The 22,178-nt window shown below is 42.4% G+C and overlaps 1 protein-coding gene across 1 annotated transcript in view; it reads right to left on the bottom strand.

Moving 5' to 3' along the window:
• Positions 1-22,178, bottom strand: part of LOC114656464 (flotillin-1) — a 168,715-nt gene that overhangs the window by 82,289 nt on the left and 64,248 nt on the right. Inside the window, exon 7 of the mRNA XM_028808129.2 lies at positions 7,811-7,906. Within this exon, the coding sequence (XP_028663962.1) occupies positions 7,811-7,906 (96 nt within the window). The remainder of the gene's footprint in view (positions 1-7,810; positions 7,907-22,178) is intronic.

The following is a 22,178-nucleotide window of genomic DNA, read 5'->3' as shown; positions in this document are numbered from 1 at the left end:
ATGGAATGTTTTCTATCATGCCCTATGCTTCTTTTTTTCTAAACACATTAGTCTCATTAGTATTAAACAATGAAATGTGTTTTTATTATATAACAATAATTATAAAATAAGAAAACTGAATTACTCAAGCTCTAGGTGCTGGGATGACCCGGGATGCAAATCCATAATCTCTACATCTACACCTTCACAACAATGTCACTTGACCTAGCGGCAGTGAACACACACGTGCTGTACAAGGCATGCATGGGGTTCTCTGAGAAAAGACGAGTGTTCTTGGCTCGCCCTGTGAAGGAACTTCATCGTCACTTCCTACAGAAAGCATGCCCTGGAATATAAAATAAACACTTTCACACAAAGTGTAATGAAGCAAGTGTGATTTTACTCAGGAATAATAACGGAATAAAAAAAAAAAAAAAAAATGTTCAAATGACATTGCTGTGAAAGGGTTCAGACTGTGAAGTCCATATGGTAAAGTTGCTAAATGTATTATTTTATTAAATATTGTTTTCAAAAATGAGCTTCAAATTCAAGCAGTTATATTTGATATGATAGATAAATTTGATCAGAGTAATAGTGTATCTGTCTGTTTGAGTAAAAGTCATTTACACAGATCGTTGCAGACACGGAACCCAGATGAAATGTACATACTGTATTTCAAATAACGATATATCATTACCTATATAATTCCTTACAACTCTTTGCTATATAAAATCTTCAACACAGACTTGAGCTGTATGTGACAGAATTCTGGCTGCAATGGAGAGGGTTACTGTGTCAGAAAAGGCATTATGTTGGCAGAATGGGGGATGGGCAAGTACAGGTTCAGCATTGCTAACTGACACATTTGCAAAACAAAGGTCGTTATCTGCAAGCAAACACTGCGCTGATAAGAACATAGGATTTTCCTTGCAGGTGTTGCGAAAAACTGGGCGATCAGGTGAACAAAATCTTGAGTTTTCAGGATCTTTAACTGGAATTACTGAGACCACTGAATCACTAATATTAGTGTGTCTGGATCCAGTCATGAAAAGTGAAGTGTCCATTATAGCAGGAACAAATACTCCCATGGTAAAAAAAAAAAAAGATGGTTGAAGCATGTGAGCAAAAGGTTGGGAAAGATTTCATTAACACTTCAGTGGTTCATTCATTCATGAAAGATGCATATGAAAAGATTATGAGGATAACAACTGATCAGACAAATGATTCAAGTCGAGGTACTATGTGATTTTCACATATCAAGCCCATAATACTCTCCTCTGGTAAAATGGCAGGATTTATGGGGATCATGAAACATCTAGGAAAGCCCCCTATTAAAGCACAGTTAGAAGATTATCCTGAAAAGCAAGAATTTCAAAAGGCACTACTAGTAAGGCTAGAAGAGCAAAGAACTGAAGTTTCACCCTCAAGAAGAATCACCGACTGTATGAAAAATGTCCAGACTGGCTGTCACGCTAAAGTGGGGTATGTCAACTGCTCACATCTTCCCAGTATAGGTTGTACCTAATATTCCTTTCCCTTGGTAAGATGAATTCTTCGAATCAGATGACCGGACTCCTTCAGTTTTAGAGAATCCTCTGTGCCCAAAGACTGGAAGAAAAGACTAGCTCAAAAGCTTCTGGAACAGAAAGTTATTTTCTCCTGTCATTAATTTGAAATGGACTGTGTTATGAGTACCCAACACAAAATTAGCCTGATTGAGGATAAACCTTTTAGGGAGAGATCTCTGTGGCATGCCCCAGCTGAAACTGTAGATGTAAGACAGCAATTGGGAAAGCTGAAGGATGTTAGCATTATTACCGAGTCCAGGAGCCTTTATTCCTCACCCATAGTAGAGATGTGTAAAAAGAACAGACAGATACTAAGCCCTACAGAACCCTAAATCGGTGAATATTTCCATATCACTACACTAACCACAGAATTGAAGATGCTCTTGTTACCCATAGTGGAAGCAAGAGTTTTCGTGTGTTAGATCTCAAAAGAGGATACAATCAGATCCCTTTTTCAGAAAATAAGGAAAAGACAACTTTTATCTGCCCAGTTGGGTTCTTCCAGTTTGAAATGATGCCTCTAAGCATATATTGGGAATACCAGTATCGTATCAAACAGTTATGGAAAGAATGGTTTGGGAACATATACTGTATATTTAATAGAGAGCCTTAAAGTGTTTTGGCAATCTTTGGAAGAACACAAACAGTACCTCCTTAATATGCTGCATCATCTGAAAGGAGGACTCAAACAATCAGTTGATAAGAGCAAGATCTGCCAAATATCACTCAGCTATGTCAGACACATTCTCTTAAGATGGGATCTCAACTGATCCCATGTTTCCACTAATAAAAAGGAAGAAGTTCTTTGGGGGAAAAAAGTATGTTGGTTTTGGTTAATTACTTCACATAAATGATTTGCAAAAACCTGGAAAAACAGTTCACTTAAGCAGTTAGAGGTTTACAATCACCTGGTGTCATCAGTAATTAAAGAAAGCTTGCTACAGTTTGAATTTAAACAAAAAGCAAAGAATAAAGAACCACATACAAAATTAAAATATGCACAAATTTCAGCAGATAAGTCATAAGAAATAGCAAATAGCAGTTCTAGGTACAAAGTGTTCTTATCCATGCATCACTTAAGACGGTAAAAATAAACTGCTCAACAAAATTAAGGCAACACTTAATCATATAAAATCATTTGTAGGCAGTTTGTGTGAGGAAGTTGTCGACTTGGGTGTGACGGCTGATCCTAATGTGATGTGGGAGACCTGTGACAAGACCCTGAAGGATGCTGAGGGTTGTGTTGGTGTTACCGGTGATCCCAGAAGTAGGTGTTCCATCTAACAGGCACCCTGGACATCATCGAGAGGAGTCGCAGAAAACAGCTTGATGGCAACTCTGGTCTGTATTAGGAACAGAGATGGATGGCTGCCAGGTCAAGGGCAGATAAGGTGGCGTTTGTTAGAGGAATCTGTGAGCAAGTGACACACCACCTATGGTTTTGTGACCCACGTCCTGCTTACACAGGAACTGAAGCATTACGCACATCCGTGTCACAGTCAGGGCAGGTGATGGAACAGTCCTTACGGATGACACTGCAGTTGTGACCTGCTGGGCTGGCTACTTTGAGCACCTGTTTAAAGCTGATCATCCGGCTAAGATGTTGGATATCTCTGGGTCCACGGTTCTAGAGGCTGATCCTCCAATTAGCCGTGAACAACCCGTTCTCACAGAGATTGCACAGGTGGTGAACCAGCTAAGGGTAGGGAGGGCTGCAGAGATCTGTGGTATCTGGGGTGAACTTGTCCAGGCTGGTGGTAAGGTTGTCCTCCTTGCATTGCAACTATCTTTGCAATTGACTGGAAAATGGGACTTGTCATCCCTATCTGGAAAGGGTGATCGCCTGGATTGCAGCAACTACAGGGGGATAACACCGCTCTCTGTGCAGAGTAAGGTCCTTGCTAGATTCATCCAATAGGACCCGTGATAACCTGCTCACCTACCAGCGACTGGAGCAGGCTGGTTTTATGCCTAACAAGTCTGCCATCGACTGCATCCTGGCATTGAGAGTTCTCATGGAGCACAAACGTAAATATTGGAGTTTCTTTGCAGCTTTTGTCAATTTTCGTAAGGCGTTCAACTCAGTTGATCAAGCTGCTCTATGGGCCAACCTAAGATTTCATGGAATCCCCTCAAAGTTGCTGGATATCATGGCTGTCCTGTACATTGGTACTGTGAGTGCTGTGTAGACTGCAGGCAAAACCTCTGCGTTTTCCCCAGTTGATTCTGAGGTTCGAAAGGAGGGTGTTCTTGCTTCTACTCTGTTCAATGTTTGCACAGACTAGGTGTTGAGCAGGGTCGTGGGGTCCAGCGGCTGTGGGGCATCTGTTGGTGAAGAGAGATTCTCCAGTCTTGACTTTGCCAACAATGCTTTGATGTTCGCAGAGTCAAATGGAGGCTCTGACAATGGCTCATGAGAGACTGAGTAAGGAGTCTGAGTGTTTGGGCTTGTAAGTGTTCTGGCTTAAAATCAAGATCCAGGCCTTTAGTGACCTCTTGGGAACAGCCATCAGTAGTGTGTCTGTCTGCGGAGAGCGTGTCGACCTTGTCAAGAGGTTTACTTACCTTGGCAGCAATACTCGTGTCTCTGGTGACTCTTCCTATGAAGTCAGTAGTCAGATTGGGAGAGCATGGGGGGGGTCATGGAGGTCACTGGAAGGGGTGTGTGGTGCTCCCAATATCTTTGCAAAAGGACGAAGGTCCAAGTCTTTAGAGTCCTGGTGCGTCATATTTTGCTATATGGTTGAGGGACATGGACACTATCCAGTGACCTGAGAAGAAGACTGGACTCCTTCGGTACTGTGTCTCTTCACAGAATCCTTGGGTACTGGTGATTTGACTTTGTGAGTGACAAAGGAGCTGTTGCTCATGGAATCTTGAACAAGGCACATTACCTGAATTATAAGGGAGTGTCAGTTATGGCACTATGGCCATGTGGCGCAATTCCCAGAGGATGATCCAGCTTGCAGGATCCTCATTGTTGAGAACCTGAGGGGCTGAATCAGGCCAAGAGGATGACCACATAACACCTGGCTGCGGCTGATAGATGGTCATTTCCAGAGGATGGGACTAGCTGAAAATTTGCCAACCAGGATCCCAAGCTGTTTCGTCATGTGGTGGGTGCTACAACACGTTGTACCAGGGCATGCTCCCCAACCTGACCTAACTTAATCATTGCAGTCTAATACCAACTTAGTTAAGGTTCAGGAATATCAATTTGTCCAGTTAGGAAGCATAAGCGATGGTGAATCAACTTCACCTGGTTTGGTGCAAATGAAAGAGACAGCAGGCGTAGTGGAGAGGCAACAGCAAGAAAACACCCAAAAAATGGGATAGTTTTGCAAGTAGTGGCCACAGACAGCTGCTCTCTCCTTATCCTTCCTAATAGATTCTTCTGTAGTTTTGCTTTTTTGCTAGTGTCCTTGTCACTACTGGTAGCATGAGGCGGTACCTGCAACGGATTCAGGTTACACAGGTAATTCAGCTACTCCAAGATGGCACATTCATATGCACCATCTCAAGGTTTGCTGTGTCTCCTAGTGCAGTCTCAAGAGCATGGAGGATATACCAGGCGTAACAATAGGAGGGCCGTAAAAAGAAAGCAACCCAGCAGCAGGACTGGTATCTGCTCCTTTGGGCAAGGAGGAACAGGAGGAGTACTCCCATAACCCTACAAAATGACCTCACAGCTGGCTACTGGTGTCCATGTTTCTGACAAAACTACCAAAAAATGACTCCATGAGGGTGGCATGAAGGCCCAACATTCTCAAATGGGACATCTGTTCAGAACCCTTCACCATGCAGCTCAACTGGCATTCGCCAGAGAATACTACATTTGGCAACTCCACCACTGGTGCTACCAAGTACTGCAACAGACTGTTCATGAGCTCACCGATACCCTGATCCAGGTCTAGGAGGAGATCCTCCATGACACCATCTATCATCTCATCAGAAGCATGTCCAGATGTTGTTGGCAGTGCATACAAACAAATGGGAGGCACATACACTACTTAGTCACATTACAAGTTGCCATGAGTTGGAGCAACCTGTGACTTCATTTTCTGACTTTGATTTTCAGTGTTATGTTAAATCCAGCCCTTAACGGGTTGATGATTTTGGTTTCCATTGACCGCTGTTGCATCATTTTGTTCTCAATGAATTACACATACAGGTGCTGGTCATAAAATTAGAATATCATGACAAAGTTGATTTATTTCAGTAATTCCATTCAAAAAGTGAAACTTGTATATTAGATTCATTCATTACACACAGACTGATGAATTTCAAATGTTTATTTCTTTTAATGTTGATGATTATAACTGACAACTAATGAAAGTCCCAAATTCAGTATCTCGGAAAATTAGAATATCAATTAAGACCAATGCAAAAAAAGGATTTTTAGAAATGTTGGCCAACTGAAAGGTATGAACATGAAAAGTATGAACATGTACAGCACTCAATATTTAGTTGGGGCTCCTTTGGCATGGATTACTGCAGCAATGCGGCGTGGCATGGAGTTGATCAGTCTGTGGCACTGCTCAGGTGTTATGAGAGCCCATGTTGCTCTGATAGTGGCCTTCAGCTCTTTTGAATTGTTGGGTCTGGCGTATTGCATCTTCTTCTTCACAATACACCATAGATTTTCTATGGTGTTAAGGTCAGGCGAGTTTGCTGGCCAATCAAGAACAGGGATACCATGGTCCTTAAACCGGGTACTGGTAGCTTTGGCACTGTGCGCAGGTGCCAGGTCCTGTTGGAAAATGAAATCTGCATCTTCATAAAGTTCGTCAGCAGCAGGAAGCATGAAGTGCTCTAAAACTTCCTGGTAGACGGCTGCGTTGACCTTGGACCTCAGAAAACACAATGGACCAACACCAGCAGATGACACGGCACCCCAAACCATCATTGACTGTGGAAACTTTAAACTGGACCTCAGGCAACGTGGATTCTGTGCCTCTCCTCTCTTCCTCCAGACTCTGGGACATTGATTTCCAAAGGAAATGCAAAATTTATTTTCATCAGAGAACATAACTTTGGACCACTCAGCAGCAGTCCAAAGGCGAGACGCTTCTGATGCTGTCTCTTGTTCAAGAGTGGCTTGACACAAGGAATGCGACAGCTGAAACCCACGTCTTGCATACGTCTGTGCGTGGTGGTTCTTGAAGCACTGACTCCAGCTGCAGTCCATTGTTTGTGAATCTACCCCACATTTTGGAATGGGTTTTGTTTCACAATCCTCTCCAGGGTGCGGCTATCCCTATTGCTTGTATACTTTTTTCTACTACATCTTGTCCTTCCCTTCGCCTCTCTATTAATGTGCTTGGACACAGAGCTCTGTGAACAGCCAGCCTCTTTAGCAATGACCTTTTGTGTCTTGCCCTCCTTGTGCAAGGTGTCAATGGTCATCTTTTGGACAACTGTCAAGTCAGCAGTCTTCCCCATGATTGTGTAGCCTACAGAACTAGACTAAGAGACCATTTAAAAGCTTTTGCTGTGTTTTGAGTTAATTAGCTGATTAGAGTGTGGCACCAGGTGTCTTCAATATTGAACCTTTTCACAATATTAGGGCGGAGTGGTGGCTCTGAGGCTAAGGATCTGTGCTGGTAAGGTTGCCAGTTCAAATCCCCGTCACTGCCAAAAGAGATCCTACTCTGCTGGGCCCTTGAGCAAGGCCCTTAACCTGTAATTGCTCCAGAGGCGCTGTACAATGGCTGACCCTGCGCTCTGACCCCAAGGGGTATGCGAAAACTACCAAATTCCTAATACAAGAAATTGTATAAGGCGAAATAAAGAACAAAAAAAATAAAAAAAATTCTAATTTTCCGAGATACTGAATTTGGGACTTTCATTAGTTGTCAGTTATAATCATCAACATTAAAAGAAATAAACATTTGAAATTCATCAGTCTGTGTGTAATGAATGAATTTAATATACAAGTTTCACTTTTTGAATGGAATTACTGAAATAAATCAACTTTGTCGTGATATTCTAATTTTCTGACCAGCACCTGTATTATTCAGTAAAGATTTTTCACTTGAATATTTCAAATATCAAGATTTGATTGGTGATCCTCACAGATGGCGCAGTGGTAGTGCTGCTGCTTTGCAGTAAGGAGACTGGAAGATTTTGGGTTCGCTTCCCGGTTCCTACCTGTGTGGATAGCACTTTGAGTACTGAGAAAAGCGCTATATAAATGTAATGAATTATTATTTAAGTGTTACCTTAATTTATTTGAGCAGTGTACATATCACATATACACAGACCTTGATTACTGCATCTCTCTTGGCTTTGGCCTCTCCTATTCGGGCATCTCTCTGTACCTGGGCAGTTCTAGCTTTTCCAAGTGAATGTAGGTAATCCTGGAGAGAAAATACCACAAACAAGAAGATTTAATGATGACTGTAGAATGTCACTAAACAAGCATTTCTGAAATAACAATAAATCAAGACTATACACTCCAAAAACTTGTTGTGAAGGCAACGGTGAGTGTAATTCATCCCCTTCCAAATATCTAGTCTATGTTAAAAACAGTAACAGTGATGGCATCAAACAAGAGACGTATAAATCTATGCTTTACTTCAAACAACAATGGAAAATCTACCACAAAATTAAACAAATAAAAACCCACAAAAAATTTTCAAAAATTTTGTTTAAAAAATGCTAGGAGTTTTAGGACAGAGATATATTTACCAGTATGTTTAAATGAAACAGTAAACAATGGTAAAAGTACAGTTTGGGATGTTTTTCCCTATTTATTTAGCTAATTGTCTACCATTTCTCCAAGGTAAAAAGTGTAGGCTTTAACAAGCCCTGTTTATTGAAGGCCCTCCAGCCTTGTCACCCTAAGAGACAAGACAAAACTTTCAAAAAAGAAGAAATACTGGGAAAGGCAATTTAGGGAGAGACCACCTTTTTAGGTAGGCTAGGCATTCAAAGGATGTCAAAAATGGAGTAAACATAATATACAAATTAGAATACAAGTAATCCTTTTCACAGAGCTGGATGGCTAATTATCATTACCACCTCAAAAACAAAATACAACAGCACAAACTACAAGGCAAAGTGCAAGAACAGAGTATACCATTACATATAGAACTATAACATATGAGGATACAGATTTGTTCAAATACATAAAAATAAGAAACTAATTAATAAACAAAAAACAACCGTATGAGTTCTGTCCATCTGCTAATTGTAGAACCACTGCCAGATTGTAGTAAAGGAGTCAGACAGCCAGACAGAGTCCTGGAGATCTCAGACAATTAGAAGCCTCCCCTCTACTGGCCACTTTACAGCTGAATCAGTGCTCCTTTATCTGAGATGACTTTTTCATAGGCAGGCAAACAACTTGGCAGTAGGGCAGTGACACCAAATACCACATGAGAGTATAACAGTTTATAAATATATTTATATTTTTGTACTAATGACTAACAACAGAGATGCAGTATGCACAGCTAAACGGCAGCTCTACTCAGGGAATATTACCTTAAAGTAGCGAGTCTTTAGCATGAATATAAATGCTGAGACTGAACGGGCACCTCTTAAAGTAACATGGAGACCATTCCAACATCTTTGGGGCTCTGAAACTAAATGCACAACCTCCCAATGTAATTTTATTAATCTTTGGAATCATAAGCAGACTGACATCTTGAGATCTTAATGTGCACTCTAGTTTGTAAGTAATGATAAATGGTTAAGGTCCTGCTTATCTGAAATTAAGTCTTTATATACTAAAAGGAGGATTTTGTAATCTGCCATAAATTTAACTGGTAGCCAGTATAAGGACTTAAGAACTGTTATGTGTTTGTATTTTCTTCTTCTTGTAATAATTCTTGCAGCAGTATTTTGAATTAATTGAAAGTTCTATAAAAACAATTAGAAGAAACAGAAAACACTGCATTGCAGTGGTCAATCCTACTAGAATTGCATGAATTAATTTCTCAGTATCCTGCATATTTAGAAAACACCTTAGTTTTCCAACATTGTTAGGATGGGGAAAAATAAAGTATTAGCAATGTAGTAAAGTGCTATAATGGGCACTTTAAGTGACATGCTAGTGTCAAAGATAATGCCTAGATTGATTCAGTAAAACGAAGGGTTATTCCAACTGATTTAAATAATGACAAGTTATTTTTGCAATCAGCATCATTCCCTCTAATAATTAACATTTTTGTTTTATTTGTGTTCAGAGACGAAGTAGTTCTCATCCATTCACTCCTTTTGTAGCAGTGCTACTAAATAAGAACTGCATCTCCCAGCAGTCCTTTCAGGGGCTGCTGGGGTCAAAGGTGGTCAAAGGAGGTTAAAAGGAGGGCAGAGGGCAAAAGGAGGAGAGGTTTGTTTTGTTGTTGTACGTGTTATGTTGCATTTCTCTGTCGTTCTGCCTGCTGTTTAACTGAGCCATATTTAATCATTGTGACCTGGACTGTATTCGTTTGTTGGGGTCTGGTTCGTCTGTATACCTTTGTTCTGAGGACTGCGTTTGGATTTCATTTGCTTTCTTGGAAGAAAAGGAGCGCTCCTGAACAATCCATCTGACTTCATCAATTCAGCAACTACCAGTAGGACTGTGGTTTTCCTTCACCCTTTCAACCTACAGATCGCTGGACTTAAATTTCGTCACCTCCCATTTTTCATCCAGTTTGGTTTTCATGGACTTTGCTGTGTGGTGTTTGTGTATATATGTTAAATGTAATATCGCTGAAGGGGTCAGGGGTGGTATTTATATTGTTTTCATTTAGTTAATTTTATTTCATTATATTCTTAATCGTTTATCCTTCCCAGTGTGCGTTAGTGGTCTCTGTAGAGAGTGTGTGTGGGTCAATCCAAGGCTGGGGACGTTCCTGGGGTCTCCTCTATTAAAATAAATCAATCACCGTTACCTTTGACGGTGTGCATCTTAGCGGCCCCTACCCACTACAGATTTTGGCGAGCCGGGTAGGAGCCAGGGTTATTTACGTTCCCTTCTAGCCGACTTTACATACACCCCTTTCAGAAGCATGCCTGTTGTAAGCGCAGTGCAGGGCAAGGAGCTTGAACTGAGTGGACCGCTGCCTAGGCCACGTCACGTTACGGTCAGAGCCCCTCCCGAGGAGGAGTTGAGCCTACTGGATTCCTTGTGTGTCTCCAGTCCGGAGCAGCCAGAGACCTGCGAGGGACGGCTTCTACATGATCTGATGCTGCGCCTAGAACAGCTAGAGACACGGGTGGATGACATCGCCCGCAGTTTTCTCAATCGAGATGAAACCATCCATGATCTCATCGATGCCATGGCCACCCAAGTTTCCGGCGAGGCAGTTGTGAGGGTGCAGTGTCTGGAACAGTCCTTTGCGAAGTGTGTGCAGAGCCTGGAAGCCAATGTGAGAGAGGAGATCAGGAGGCAGGTGCAGGAAAGCTGGCGTGCCGTCACGCAGCCACTGGGGCAGTCAACTCCTTTAGCAGGAGTGGGGAACAACTGGGGACAGCCGTCCTTGTCCGCTGCGATGCCGCGGATGGAGTTCCCTAAGCTGGCCCCTCAGTGTGCACCCACGGGCATTGTCGACTTTGTAGAAGAGGTTGACTTGTTCGTGGAACTGCATCCTCTGAGTGGAACCGAGCTGCTGGGATTCCTGAACGCGGCACTCAGCGGGCCGGCGCTCTTGGTGGTTTGCTGAGCGGCACAAGTGTAATACCTGGGCGGAGTTTCGCGCTGCCTTCCTGAAAGCGTTCCTCTCAGATGAAGACTAGGTGCTGTTGGACAAAAAGCTCCGGACCTTTGTACAAAAGCCATCGCAGAGTCTCAGGAACTTTGTCTTTGAATTCCATGTGTTGTGCCTGAAGTGGTGATCTGACATACGTGAGGAAGAGATATTGCGACGTGCCCTTGTTGCATGTGACCCTCGGGTGGCAACTACTCTGACGGAGGTCGTGAAGTCGGTTGATGAGTTGGTGAAGGTGGGGAACCGAGTGGAAAAGGACTGGGCAGCTATCGGGATTAGTGGGTCCCGAAAGGGTCCCACGTCTCGGGATGTCCCCTGTCCCAAACCACGAGGAAAGGCCCCAGTGGATCCCCGTGCCGATCTCACCCTGGTGCAAGCCACCTTGCCCCTCTTAGTGGTGCTCGTACAAGTGCGAGGTGTCACTGGAGAGGCAGTCGTAGATACAGGGAGCACTTATACCCTTATGAAATACAGCTTGTGCCTCATGAGCAGTTATGGGGAAGTGCAAAACTAAAATTCTTTCTTGCGGATGGAAGGGCGCACGGGGCCAGGTCCAGGGTTCCTATGAGGCTCTGCTTACATGAGACACACTGGGAGACGGAGGTTTACATCATGAAGATGACCACCTGTCAATGCCCTTATTATTGGGAATGGACTCTCTTGTGTCGGTAGGTCTTACTATCCATCTGTCGCGGCTGGAGTATGTGTTGCCGGGGGTGAAGTCTATCGGTTTGGGACGAAGGCTCAAAGCGATCTGGTTTGGCCTAACTTGTGTTATTATCTCGCGCAGTTGGTGGATGAGCCCAGCCCTATAGAGAAGGCTATTCTTGAACAGCCGGAGCTCGTTCAGCCAATGCTTAGGAGGTGGCACTCTGTGTGGACGGACAAATTGGATCGGACTAAGGTGGTGGGTCATCACATTCACACAGTCGACCCTGTCCCAGTTCAGCACCGAGCCTACAGAGTGTTGCCTCTGAAAAGAATAATAATAAAGGAGTGGGTTGACCAGATGTTGGCGGAGGGGGTCATCGAGCCTTCCACCTCGCCATGGGCTAGCCCTGCGGTGCTCGTTCAGAAGGCCAACGGGACCTACCGATTCTGTGTGGACTATGGGGAGCTGAACAAGACGACCTTGGATGACGCTTACCCCATGCCACTCATTCATGACATCTTGGAGTCTTTGCAGCAGTATTCAGCTCCCTAGATTTGAAGTCCAGGTATTGGCAGGTGAGGATGGGGAAGAGTAGCATGGAGAAGACCGCCGTCATCACCCCGGAGGGGTTGTTCCAGTTTCGGGTGATGCCCTTTGAACTTAAAAATGCTGGGGCATCATTCCAACGGCTAATGGAGCAGGTCCTCCGGGGACTCATTGGGAAGACCCGTTTTGTTTATACAATATCTATGACATCACTGTATTCTCCCCATCTGTACAACAACATCTAAAGGACCTCGACCACATCTTCCAGCGACTGCATAAGGCTCATCTGACCCTCAACACCAAGAAGTGTAGATTTCAACAAGACCATCTGAACTTCCTCAGCCATGTGGTATCAGCAGACGGGGTCCATGTGGACCCAAAGAAAATTAAGTCCATCTTGGACTACCCCGTGCCCCAGGAGGTAAAAAGTCTCCAGCGCTCCCTGGAGATGGCTGGGTGGTTCCATAAATTTGTGCATAGGTTTGCCGACATCGCTGCCCCTTTGTTCCAGCTGCTGAGGAAGGGATCCCCTGGGAGTGGTCACCAACATGCCAGGACTCCTTTGAAAGACTCAAACAGGCACTGATATCACCTCCAGTCCTGGCACAGCTTGATCCTTCATTAACCTTTCAGGTCCACACAGACGCAAGTGACCTCGGGCTCGGCGCCCTTCTCACGCAAACTAGTCAAGGAGAGGAAAGAGTGGTGGCCTATGCTTCACGGTCACTAAAGGGTGCCGAGTATAATTATTCCACCACCGAGAAGGAATGCCTCGCTGTCGTGTGGGCCGTGGAAAAGTGGTGTCACTTCCTGGAGGGAACATCGTTTGAAGTCTACACTGACCATAGGGCTCTGACTTGGGCATTCAATTGCCCGAAGACCACGTCTAGGCTAACAAGGTGGGAATTGCGCCTCCAACAGTTCACGTTCAGGGTGTGCTATCGGAAGGGTTGTGCTAATGTTGTGCCCGATGCTTTATCACGGGTGCACGAGCCCGTACCAATGGTATGAGCGGTATCGGTCTCTAACCCTTGGCCTGATCTTCCCCTGAACATGCAAGAAATCGTTCAATCTCAACCAGTATGTAAGGGGTTGAGAGAGGGCTCATGGTGGAGGCCTGACCGCATAAATTATAGGGAACTTCAAGGGGCACTCTATCGCTGTGTCCCAACAAAAGATCGGGGTTACCATTACCAGTTGGTAGTGCCCAAGTTCCTACAGTATTACCATGATAGCCTGATCGGTGGTCACCTTGGACGTACTAAGACACTGTTTAAAATCTTGGAGGTGGCATGGTGGCTGACTATACGCAAAGACGTCTGGTCCCATGTCCAGACTTGTACCACCTGTCAGCAATACAAAACCCCACCTGGTCTACCCTCAGGAAAGCTTCAACTAGTAACCATCACTACCCCAGGGGAAAGCCTAGGCGTGGACCTAATGGGACCATTTCCTGCTAGTAAGGACCGGAAGACCTACCTGATGGTGGTTGTGGACTATTTTACCCGATGGGTGGAGCTATTCCCTTTGGCTAATGCCACCGCCAAGAAGATATGTTCCACCCTGAAGGATGAGATACAGTGGTGTGAAAAACTATTTGCCCCCTTCCTGATTTCTTATTCTTTTGCATGTTTGTCACACAAAATGTTTCTGATCATCAAACACATTTAACCATTAGTCAAATATAACACAAGTAAACACAAAATGCAGTTTTTAAATGATGGTTTTTATTATTTAGGGAGAAAAAAAATCCAAACCTACATGGCCCTGTGTGAAAAAGTAATTGCCCCCTTGTTAAAAAATAACCTAACTGTGGTGTATCACACCTGAGTTCAATTTCCGTAGCCACCCCCAGGCCTGATTACTGCCACACCTGTTTCAATCAAGAAATCACTTAAATAGGAGCTGCCTGACACAGAGAAGTAGACCAAAAGCACCTCAAAAGCTAGACATCATGCCAAGATCCAAAGAAATTCAGGAACAAATGAGAACAGAAGTAATTGAGATCTATCAGTCTGGTAAAGGTTATAAAGCCATTTCTAAAGCTTTGGGACTCCAGCGAACCACAGTGAGAGCCATTATCCACAAATGGCAAAAACATGGAACAGTGGTGAACCTTCCCAGGAGTGGCCGGCCGACCAAAATTACCCCAAGAGCGCAGAGACGACTCATCCGAGAGGTCACAAAAGACCCCAGGACAACGTCTAAAGAACTGCAGGCCTCACTTGCCTCAATTAAGGTCAGTGTTCACGACTCCACCATAAGAAAGAGACTGGGCAAAAACGGCCTGCATGGCAGATTTCCAAGACGCAAACCACTGTTAAGCAAAAAGAACATTAGGACTCGTCTCAATTTTGCTAAGAAACATCTCAATGATTGCCAAGACTTTTGGGAAAATACCTTGTGGACTGATGAGACAAAAGTTGAACTTTTTGGAAGGCAAATGTCCCGTTACATCTGGCGTAAAAGGAACACAGCATTTCAGAAAAAGAACATCATACCAACAGTAAAATATGGTGGTGGTAGTGTGATGGTCTGGGGTTGTTTTGCTGCTTCAGGACCTGGAAGGCTTGCTGTGATAGATGGAACCATGAATTCTACTGTCTACCAAAAAATCCTGAAGGAGAATGTCCGGCCATCTGTTCATCAACTCAAGCTGAAGCGATCTTGGGTGCTGCAACAGGACAATGACCCAAAACACACCAGCAAATCCACCTCTGAATGGCTGAAGAAAAACAAAATGAAGACTTTGGAGTGGCCTAGTCAAAGTCCTGACCTGAATCCAATTGAGATGCTATGGCATGACCTTAAAAAGGCGGTTCATGCTAGAAAACCCTCAAATAAAGCTGAATTACAACAATTTTGCAAAGATGAGTGGGCCAAAATTCCTCCAGAGCGCTGTAAAAGACTCATTGCAAGTTATCGCAAACGCTTGATTGCAGTTATTGCTGCTAAGGGTGGCCCAACCAGTTATTAGGTTCAGGGGGCAATTACTTTTTCACACAGGGCCATGTAGGTTTGGATTTTTTTTTCTCCCTAAATAATAAAAACCACCATTTACAAACTGCATTTTGTGTTTTACTTGTGTTATATTTGACTAATGGTTAAATGTGTTTGATGATCAGAAACATTTTGTGTGACAAACATGCAAAAGAATAAGAAATCAGGAAGGGGGCAAATAGTTTTTCACACCACTGTATTTACCCGATGGGGGGTACCAAAGAACATCATTACAGATCGGGGCCCACAGTTTACTGGCTCAGAGGCCAAAGAATTGTGAAAACAATCGGGGGTGGTTCACCTGAAAACGACAGCATACCATCCCCAATCTAATTGCACTGAGCGGGTGAATCGGACCCTGAAGACCATGATAGTATCCTTCGTCGGAGACCACCATCAGGATTGGACAAAGTGGCTGCCTGAGCTGCGGTTCGCATTGAACACGGCGGTGCACGAGGTTACGGGTGAAACCCCTGCATTGTTCGCTCTAGGCAGACAGATAAATGGTCTGCTAGAAAGGATAATCGAGCACAACCCACCGAAACCAGACTCATCACTACATAATCACTTGCAGACTATACAACAAATCACACAACAGGTAAAGGAGAGGATGGTGAAGTCCCAGTCCAGACAATCTTAATTGTACAACCGGAGACATAAGCCTGTGCAATTCTCGGTTGGGGAGAGAGTCTGGATCAGGACTCACCCCTCTCCAAAGCCTCTGAGAAATTCATGGCTAAACTGGCTCCTAAGTGGTTCGGCCCGGCTATGGTTGTTCAAAAGAAGGGACCAGTGACCTACGCAGTGGAGTGGGGATTGCCAGGGACTAAGAAAATAGACACTGTTAACATCTCTAATCTCAAGCCTTGGTTCGGCCGTACACCATGGCCTGGGGGTGGGGATTGTAGCAGTGCTACTAAATGAGAACTGCATCTCCTAGCAGTCCTTTCAGGGGCTGCTGGGGTCAAAGGAGGTTAAAAGGAGGGCAGAGGGCAAAAGTAGGAGAGGTTTGTTTTGTTGTTGTACGTGTTATGTTGCATTTCTCTGTCGTTCTGTCTGCTGTTTAACTGAGCCATATTTAATCATTGTGTCCTGGACTGCATTCGTTTGTTGGGGTCTGGTTCGTCTGTATACCTTTGTTCTGAGGACTGCATTTGGATTTCATTTGCTTTCCTGGAAGAAAAGATTGTTCAGCGCTCCTGAACAATCCATCCGACTTCATCCTTTCTGCAACTACCGGTAGGACCGTGTTTTCCTTCACCCGTTCAACCTACAGATTGCTGGACTTAATTTCGTCACCTCCCATTTTTCATCCGGTTTGGTTTTCATGAACTTTGCTGTGTGGTGTTTGTGTATATATGTTAAATGTAATATCGCCGAACGGGTCAGGGTTGGTATTACTGTTTTCATGTAGTTCATTTTATTTCATTGTATTCTTAATTGTTTACCTTTCCCAGTGTGCGTTCATGGTCTCTGTAGAGAGTGTGTGTGGGTCGATCCAAGGCTGGGGACGTTCCTGGGGTCTCCTCTATTAAAATAAATAAATCACTGTCACCTTTGACGGTGTGAATCTTAGCGGCCCCTGACCGCTACATTTTAACTCCCTAAAATATCTAATTAAGGACAACATTGGATCTGCAATAATATATTTTTGATATTCTCATTAAAGTTCATAAAGTCTGTACTGTTAATGTCTGTTGATATACTGCACTGTAGTTCTGAATTTCCATTCGTTAGGTAATAATAATCCTCGTGTACCATTTAGAACAGTGGCTATAAGCTATTACTTAGAACAATACTCTCAGGAGGCTTTAAAGAGAGCATTTTCTGTCAATGCAGTTCGAAAGACCTGCAGCTTTATTGTTCATCTGCGGCCCAGTTTCTAACACTAACTCTTTTAGGGCTAATTTTTATTTTGTGTTTCTTTTCTCCCAGGGCTGAATATTTTTCCAAAAACTTTTTTTTTTTTTTTTTTTTTTTTAAAAAAAGAACATAAAGCAATGTTTTAACATATCAAAATCAACAAAAAATTCTTACTTTTGACAAATGTCACTGTCTTGCATGTTGTATGAGCCTGCATACTTTATGATTTCACATACATATCACATACATGTTACACAGCAAAGTCCTGCAAAGTATGGTATCGCTCAAAGCAGCCAATTGCATGCACTGCCACATTACACTGCTTACAATACGTGTTGCACTGGTGCTTCCTTTTCAATTGTCTGTTGCTGCACTCTCACACATATATTAGTGTGTACTGTAGAGAGACAAGTCACCTGTTTGACATTGTGCCATGCCACTGCCACCAAGTTTTCCGCCTGCATGAAAACCGTATTGTCACCTCTTTTCTTATCTTCAGCCTGTCTGGCTTCCAACTGTGAAGGCATGTGTCTCAGGATAGAACAGTCCAGCGGCTGGTGATCTGTCGTGTCCAACAGCAAGCCATGCTGTCTTATGAAGTCCAGCAGCCAGTCTGGCTCCTTCGGATCAATATCTGGGTATTCCTCCCATGCGAACCTTGCCATAGGTACATCGGCTGCGCGAATGCACTCAGCTGGCAGCCAATCAACTGGGGCGGCATCGGCTGGTGTCTGATCAGCTGATGCCAGTTACTCACTCTCTTGCTCGATCTCCTGATGACTCTCAACAAAATCAGATTCTGAAAAATCAGAATCCGACTCGGCGATAATGCGCAAAACATCGTCTGTGGAGTATTTTTTTTTCTGCACTCTCTTCGCTCCCTCGTGAGAATGTCGATGCCATCTTTCCTTTGTTTAGATTTCGTAACACATACACACAAGGATTAGATGCAGAGTCAATGAGTGTAACATTTCTCCAAGCAGAGAGAGAATGCCTGTGACGTAACAGTGAGTTTTGTCGCCATTAACAGCTGATTGTCGCCCTCTACCCTTGGATGTCGACTTTTGTTGACATGCGTCCTCAAAAAGAGTTAAGAGCTTGAGTGCTCTCATTAAACCAGGGTAATTTCTATGTGCTTTTAATCACTTTTGTTTTAGGAGGAGCCACTGTATCCAAAGCCTCTCTCAAGGTCATATTATAATTTGATATTAGTTGAACTAAATTGTGTTCCACGATTACACTTGACTTAGTCAAAATATCCACAAATTTGAAGCAGAGATACAATAAGATGATGTACTCTCTCTGTTTTAATCAGTAACTGCACCGGTAAGGCCAGAACCAAATTAAACGTAATTAAGGAGTGTATAATAATAATTTAATGGAGTAATATCTACATTTTGAATTTCAACTCTGCACGTTACAATTAGATCTGATATGAAGTTATGATTATAAGTTGGACCATTGACAATCTGACAAAATCTAACTGAATTTAAAAAATTAATAAAACATTTGGTAAAAGTGTCAGGTTCCACATCATATGAATTAAAACCCCCATCAACACTACACAATCATAATTTAGAGCCAAAAAAAAAAAAAAAAAAAAACACATAAAAGGTTGCTAAATTCAGTCATGAACAATGAATATGGCGCCGGTGGTTTGTAGAACTTAGCACAATAATTGAGGTAGAATTTGTTTTAATATATAAGAAGTGCCTAAAAAGATGTGAATCTGCCTACATTTTTAGGAGAGGTTTGCATTTTGTTACAAAAGAATTATTCCAAGGCCACCTCCTTGACCAGAATCTCAAGATTTATAAAGGAATGCAAATCCATCTGGTGACGCTTTAGCTAGGGGAATAGTATCAGATCTACTAAGGCAGATTTCAGTGAGAAGACACGAATCAGATTCTATACTTAATATAATGTAATTTTCCAAAGCATCTTTACTTCCAAGAGAGTGAATGTTTAATAGGTAGCATTTAAAACTGCAAAAGGTTTTCTGGTGGTATATTTTTGTTTTAATTTGAATTACATTATTATTACAGGTACCCCAGTGGAGGATCTGGGTTTATCTCTTGGTCTAATTATGCACCTATTTTTTTTTTACTATCAAATCATTAAAGGAATACATGAATGATAAACTTATAAGATGCCCCACAGCAAGGATTCTGGGGACAGCTACAGGGTAGTAGCAGGTGGGATAAACAACAGCCTGCAATTTAAGGTCTTAAGACTACAGTCTGGATGGTGCTCTGATCATTCAACCTGGCAGTTTTGGTGCCAAATCTTGGGATAAAACAAAAGATCCCCTCCAGTTAGGATGAAGACCATCTCTCTTAAAAAAATCCAGGCCTTTCCTAAAAATCCTCCCAATTATTCACAAAGCTTATGCTTTTACTTGCACACCAAGTTTCTAACCAGCAGTGAAGGGAATGCAATCTGCTATAAATCACATCCCCTCTATATAAAGTATCTATCTATCTATCTAAACTTAGTAAGGGGCCAGACACAATTAAATTCCAACAATTTCTTTTTGATTTAGTGCATAGACAGATGAAGATCCCCTTTAATACCAGATTTCTGTAAATAAATATCTTTAGTACCAACATTCAGCAATAAGGTAGATACTACTTTGTCAGTCTGAAGATTCAGTTTAACTTCAATGTCAAATACCTTCACCCCTGGGAGGCATTTAAAATTAACTGTTGGATTAACATAGTTTGGAATTCTTACATTCCGCACTATGTACTCGCTAATTATGAGCTCTTTATTGTTCTCGGGCTCCACAGTGCACTGCGGAGTGCCGAGAATCTGTTCTGGGTCCAAATTAGTGCCCTGGGTGCCGACGGATTAAATTTTGATTTCTTAGAACACTATAAATCGCTGCTGTGCGCGGACTACAGAGGGACATGGAGAGACTGAAGCCATATCAGAAGTATCTGAATTGTCTAAACTAACAGAGTCGATCCAATTTTCAGTTTGCCCAATCACTATTAAGTTCCTAAAGCAGTCCTCCAAATCACATATTTTCCTGTTAAATTGTAAACGAACTAAATATTTTTGGTAGGTGAAGCCATCTGTATTTTAGGCCAGAAAACTTCAGGTTTATGTGCTGGAATGTACGACTATACAACATGTAAATGTGCCATCCACGGGCAGAGAACAGAAGCAAATAACATTCGTTTTCATTTACTTATTTGGCTGACACCTTTATCCAAGGTGGCTTACATTTATGATACAAATGGTTACATTTCTTTTGGTTTTCCAATTGGAGCACAGGGATACCAAGTGACTTGCTCTGGGTCACAGTGTGAGTAGCAGGATCTGAACTCATGACCTCAGGGTTTGAAGTCCAAAGCCTTAACCACTACACCGCAATTCCTGCCAGTGTAGAGTTCATCTTTATCCCTCTTTCTGCAGTAGCTTGGGTGCTTTCTGCATTCAGCTGAATCACAATATAGGCTGCTGAGTGATTGATTTTGGGCTGTTGGTTACTTCACCTTGTCGGCTTATTTACTTGTAGCATCTCCCTCAAAACCTGGCTCATTATACAGCCAAATTTCTAAATAAGTAGAAATAATAAGTAGAAGTAGCAATAAGAGATGAAAATGACAATTTCAAACAAATATATACAATATCGTACTATCAAAATATAAAACACGACATTTTCAAGTTACTGACAGTATTTTTTGTTTTTCTGGCTATGTGGTGTATTTTACTATGCTCTCTAGAAATTATATGAAAATGGGGAAAAAAATAGTTATCCTGACCTGTAAACCAAAGTAGGGTATTTACGATAAATTTTCACTGATAAAATATTCAATTTTAAATATAAACGGGTATTATGAAATTTTGCATTTGGAGATCTCAATGTTACATTTAAATAAAAAAAATTATATATAAATGAAAACATTTTTCAGGGAATTTTATACATACAGAAAAGAGGCAGGCTTCAGCTTTCTAGTTCAAGGGAAGGGGCTTGCATTCTGTTTCTAAAAAGTTAACCCTGCAATAAAGGCCTAAACATGACTAATGTTGTCCTATATTCATTCCAACTCCCTCTCTGGAAGGCTTCACTTATGTCCTACCTCTTTCCTATTGAGCTTTAAACCTAGCACTACTGTAGTATAAAATTTTACAGTAATGCAGGTATGGATCAACTTTACCATTTTCAATCTCTTAAGAACAAGAAGTGTTTCAAATTTCTACCATTCACTTGAGTATTTCTTTCATTAGAAACATTCTAAACAAGAACAAGCTCACCGTTCCTATCTACTTAATTCTTTTTAAATAACATTAAGTCTAATTAAGAACGTCCTTTGCTCCTACTCTGCAATTAAAGCACTGAGCACCACTGTTTACAATCCTCATGAATTCATGATTGGTGAATTGCCTGACTGAACGATTTAATAAGACTTTATAAAGATGATGATTAGGCATGTGGATCATGATGACTTTACCTCCTGGGACACAGTGATGCCCTTTCTCAAGTTTGCTGTTTGTGCTTCTACCACCTTAAGTCAATTTCAATTTGGCAGGCAACCATGAGGTGGGATGGATACAATTCAAAATGCATGGGTGGGTGTTCAGGCTGAAACTTTGAGATTGAAATTTGTCAATTAGCTCATTTCACTGCAGGAACAAATTTCTACATTGTCCTCTTATTACTGTGGAGCATCTCTGGGAAATCAAAATACTGAATCAAAAGTGAAAACCAGTAATAAACTCCCCAAACCTCATCTTCATTCCAGGGTTCTAGTCAGTCTGCGTCTGGCTGGAGCGCGTCATTTCAAAACACAAGCAGGTCTCCGATTGCCATGCACACATGAGACACACACCTGTTACAGACAATGGAAAACAGGAACTCTTTCT

Source organism: Erpetoichthys calabaricus, chromosome 1 (genome assembly GCF_900747795.2).
Source record: "Erpetoichthys calabaricus chromosome 1, fErpCal1.3, whole genome shotgun sequence".
Taxonomy (NCBI): Eukaryota; Metazoa; Chordata; class Cladistia; order Polypteriformes; family Polypteridae; genus Erpetoichthys; species Erpetoichthys calabaricus.
This window is presented reverse-complemented; position numbering and strand designations above follow the sequence as displayed.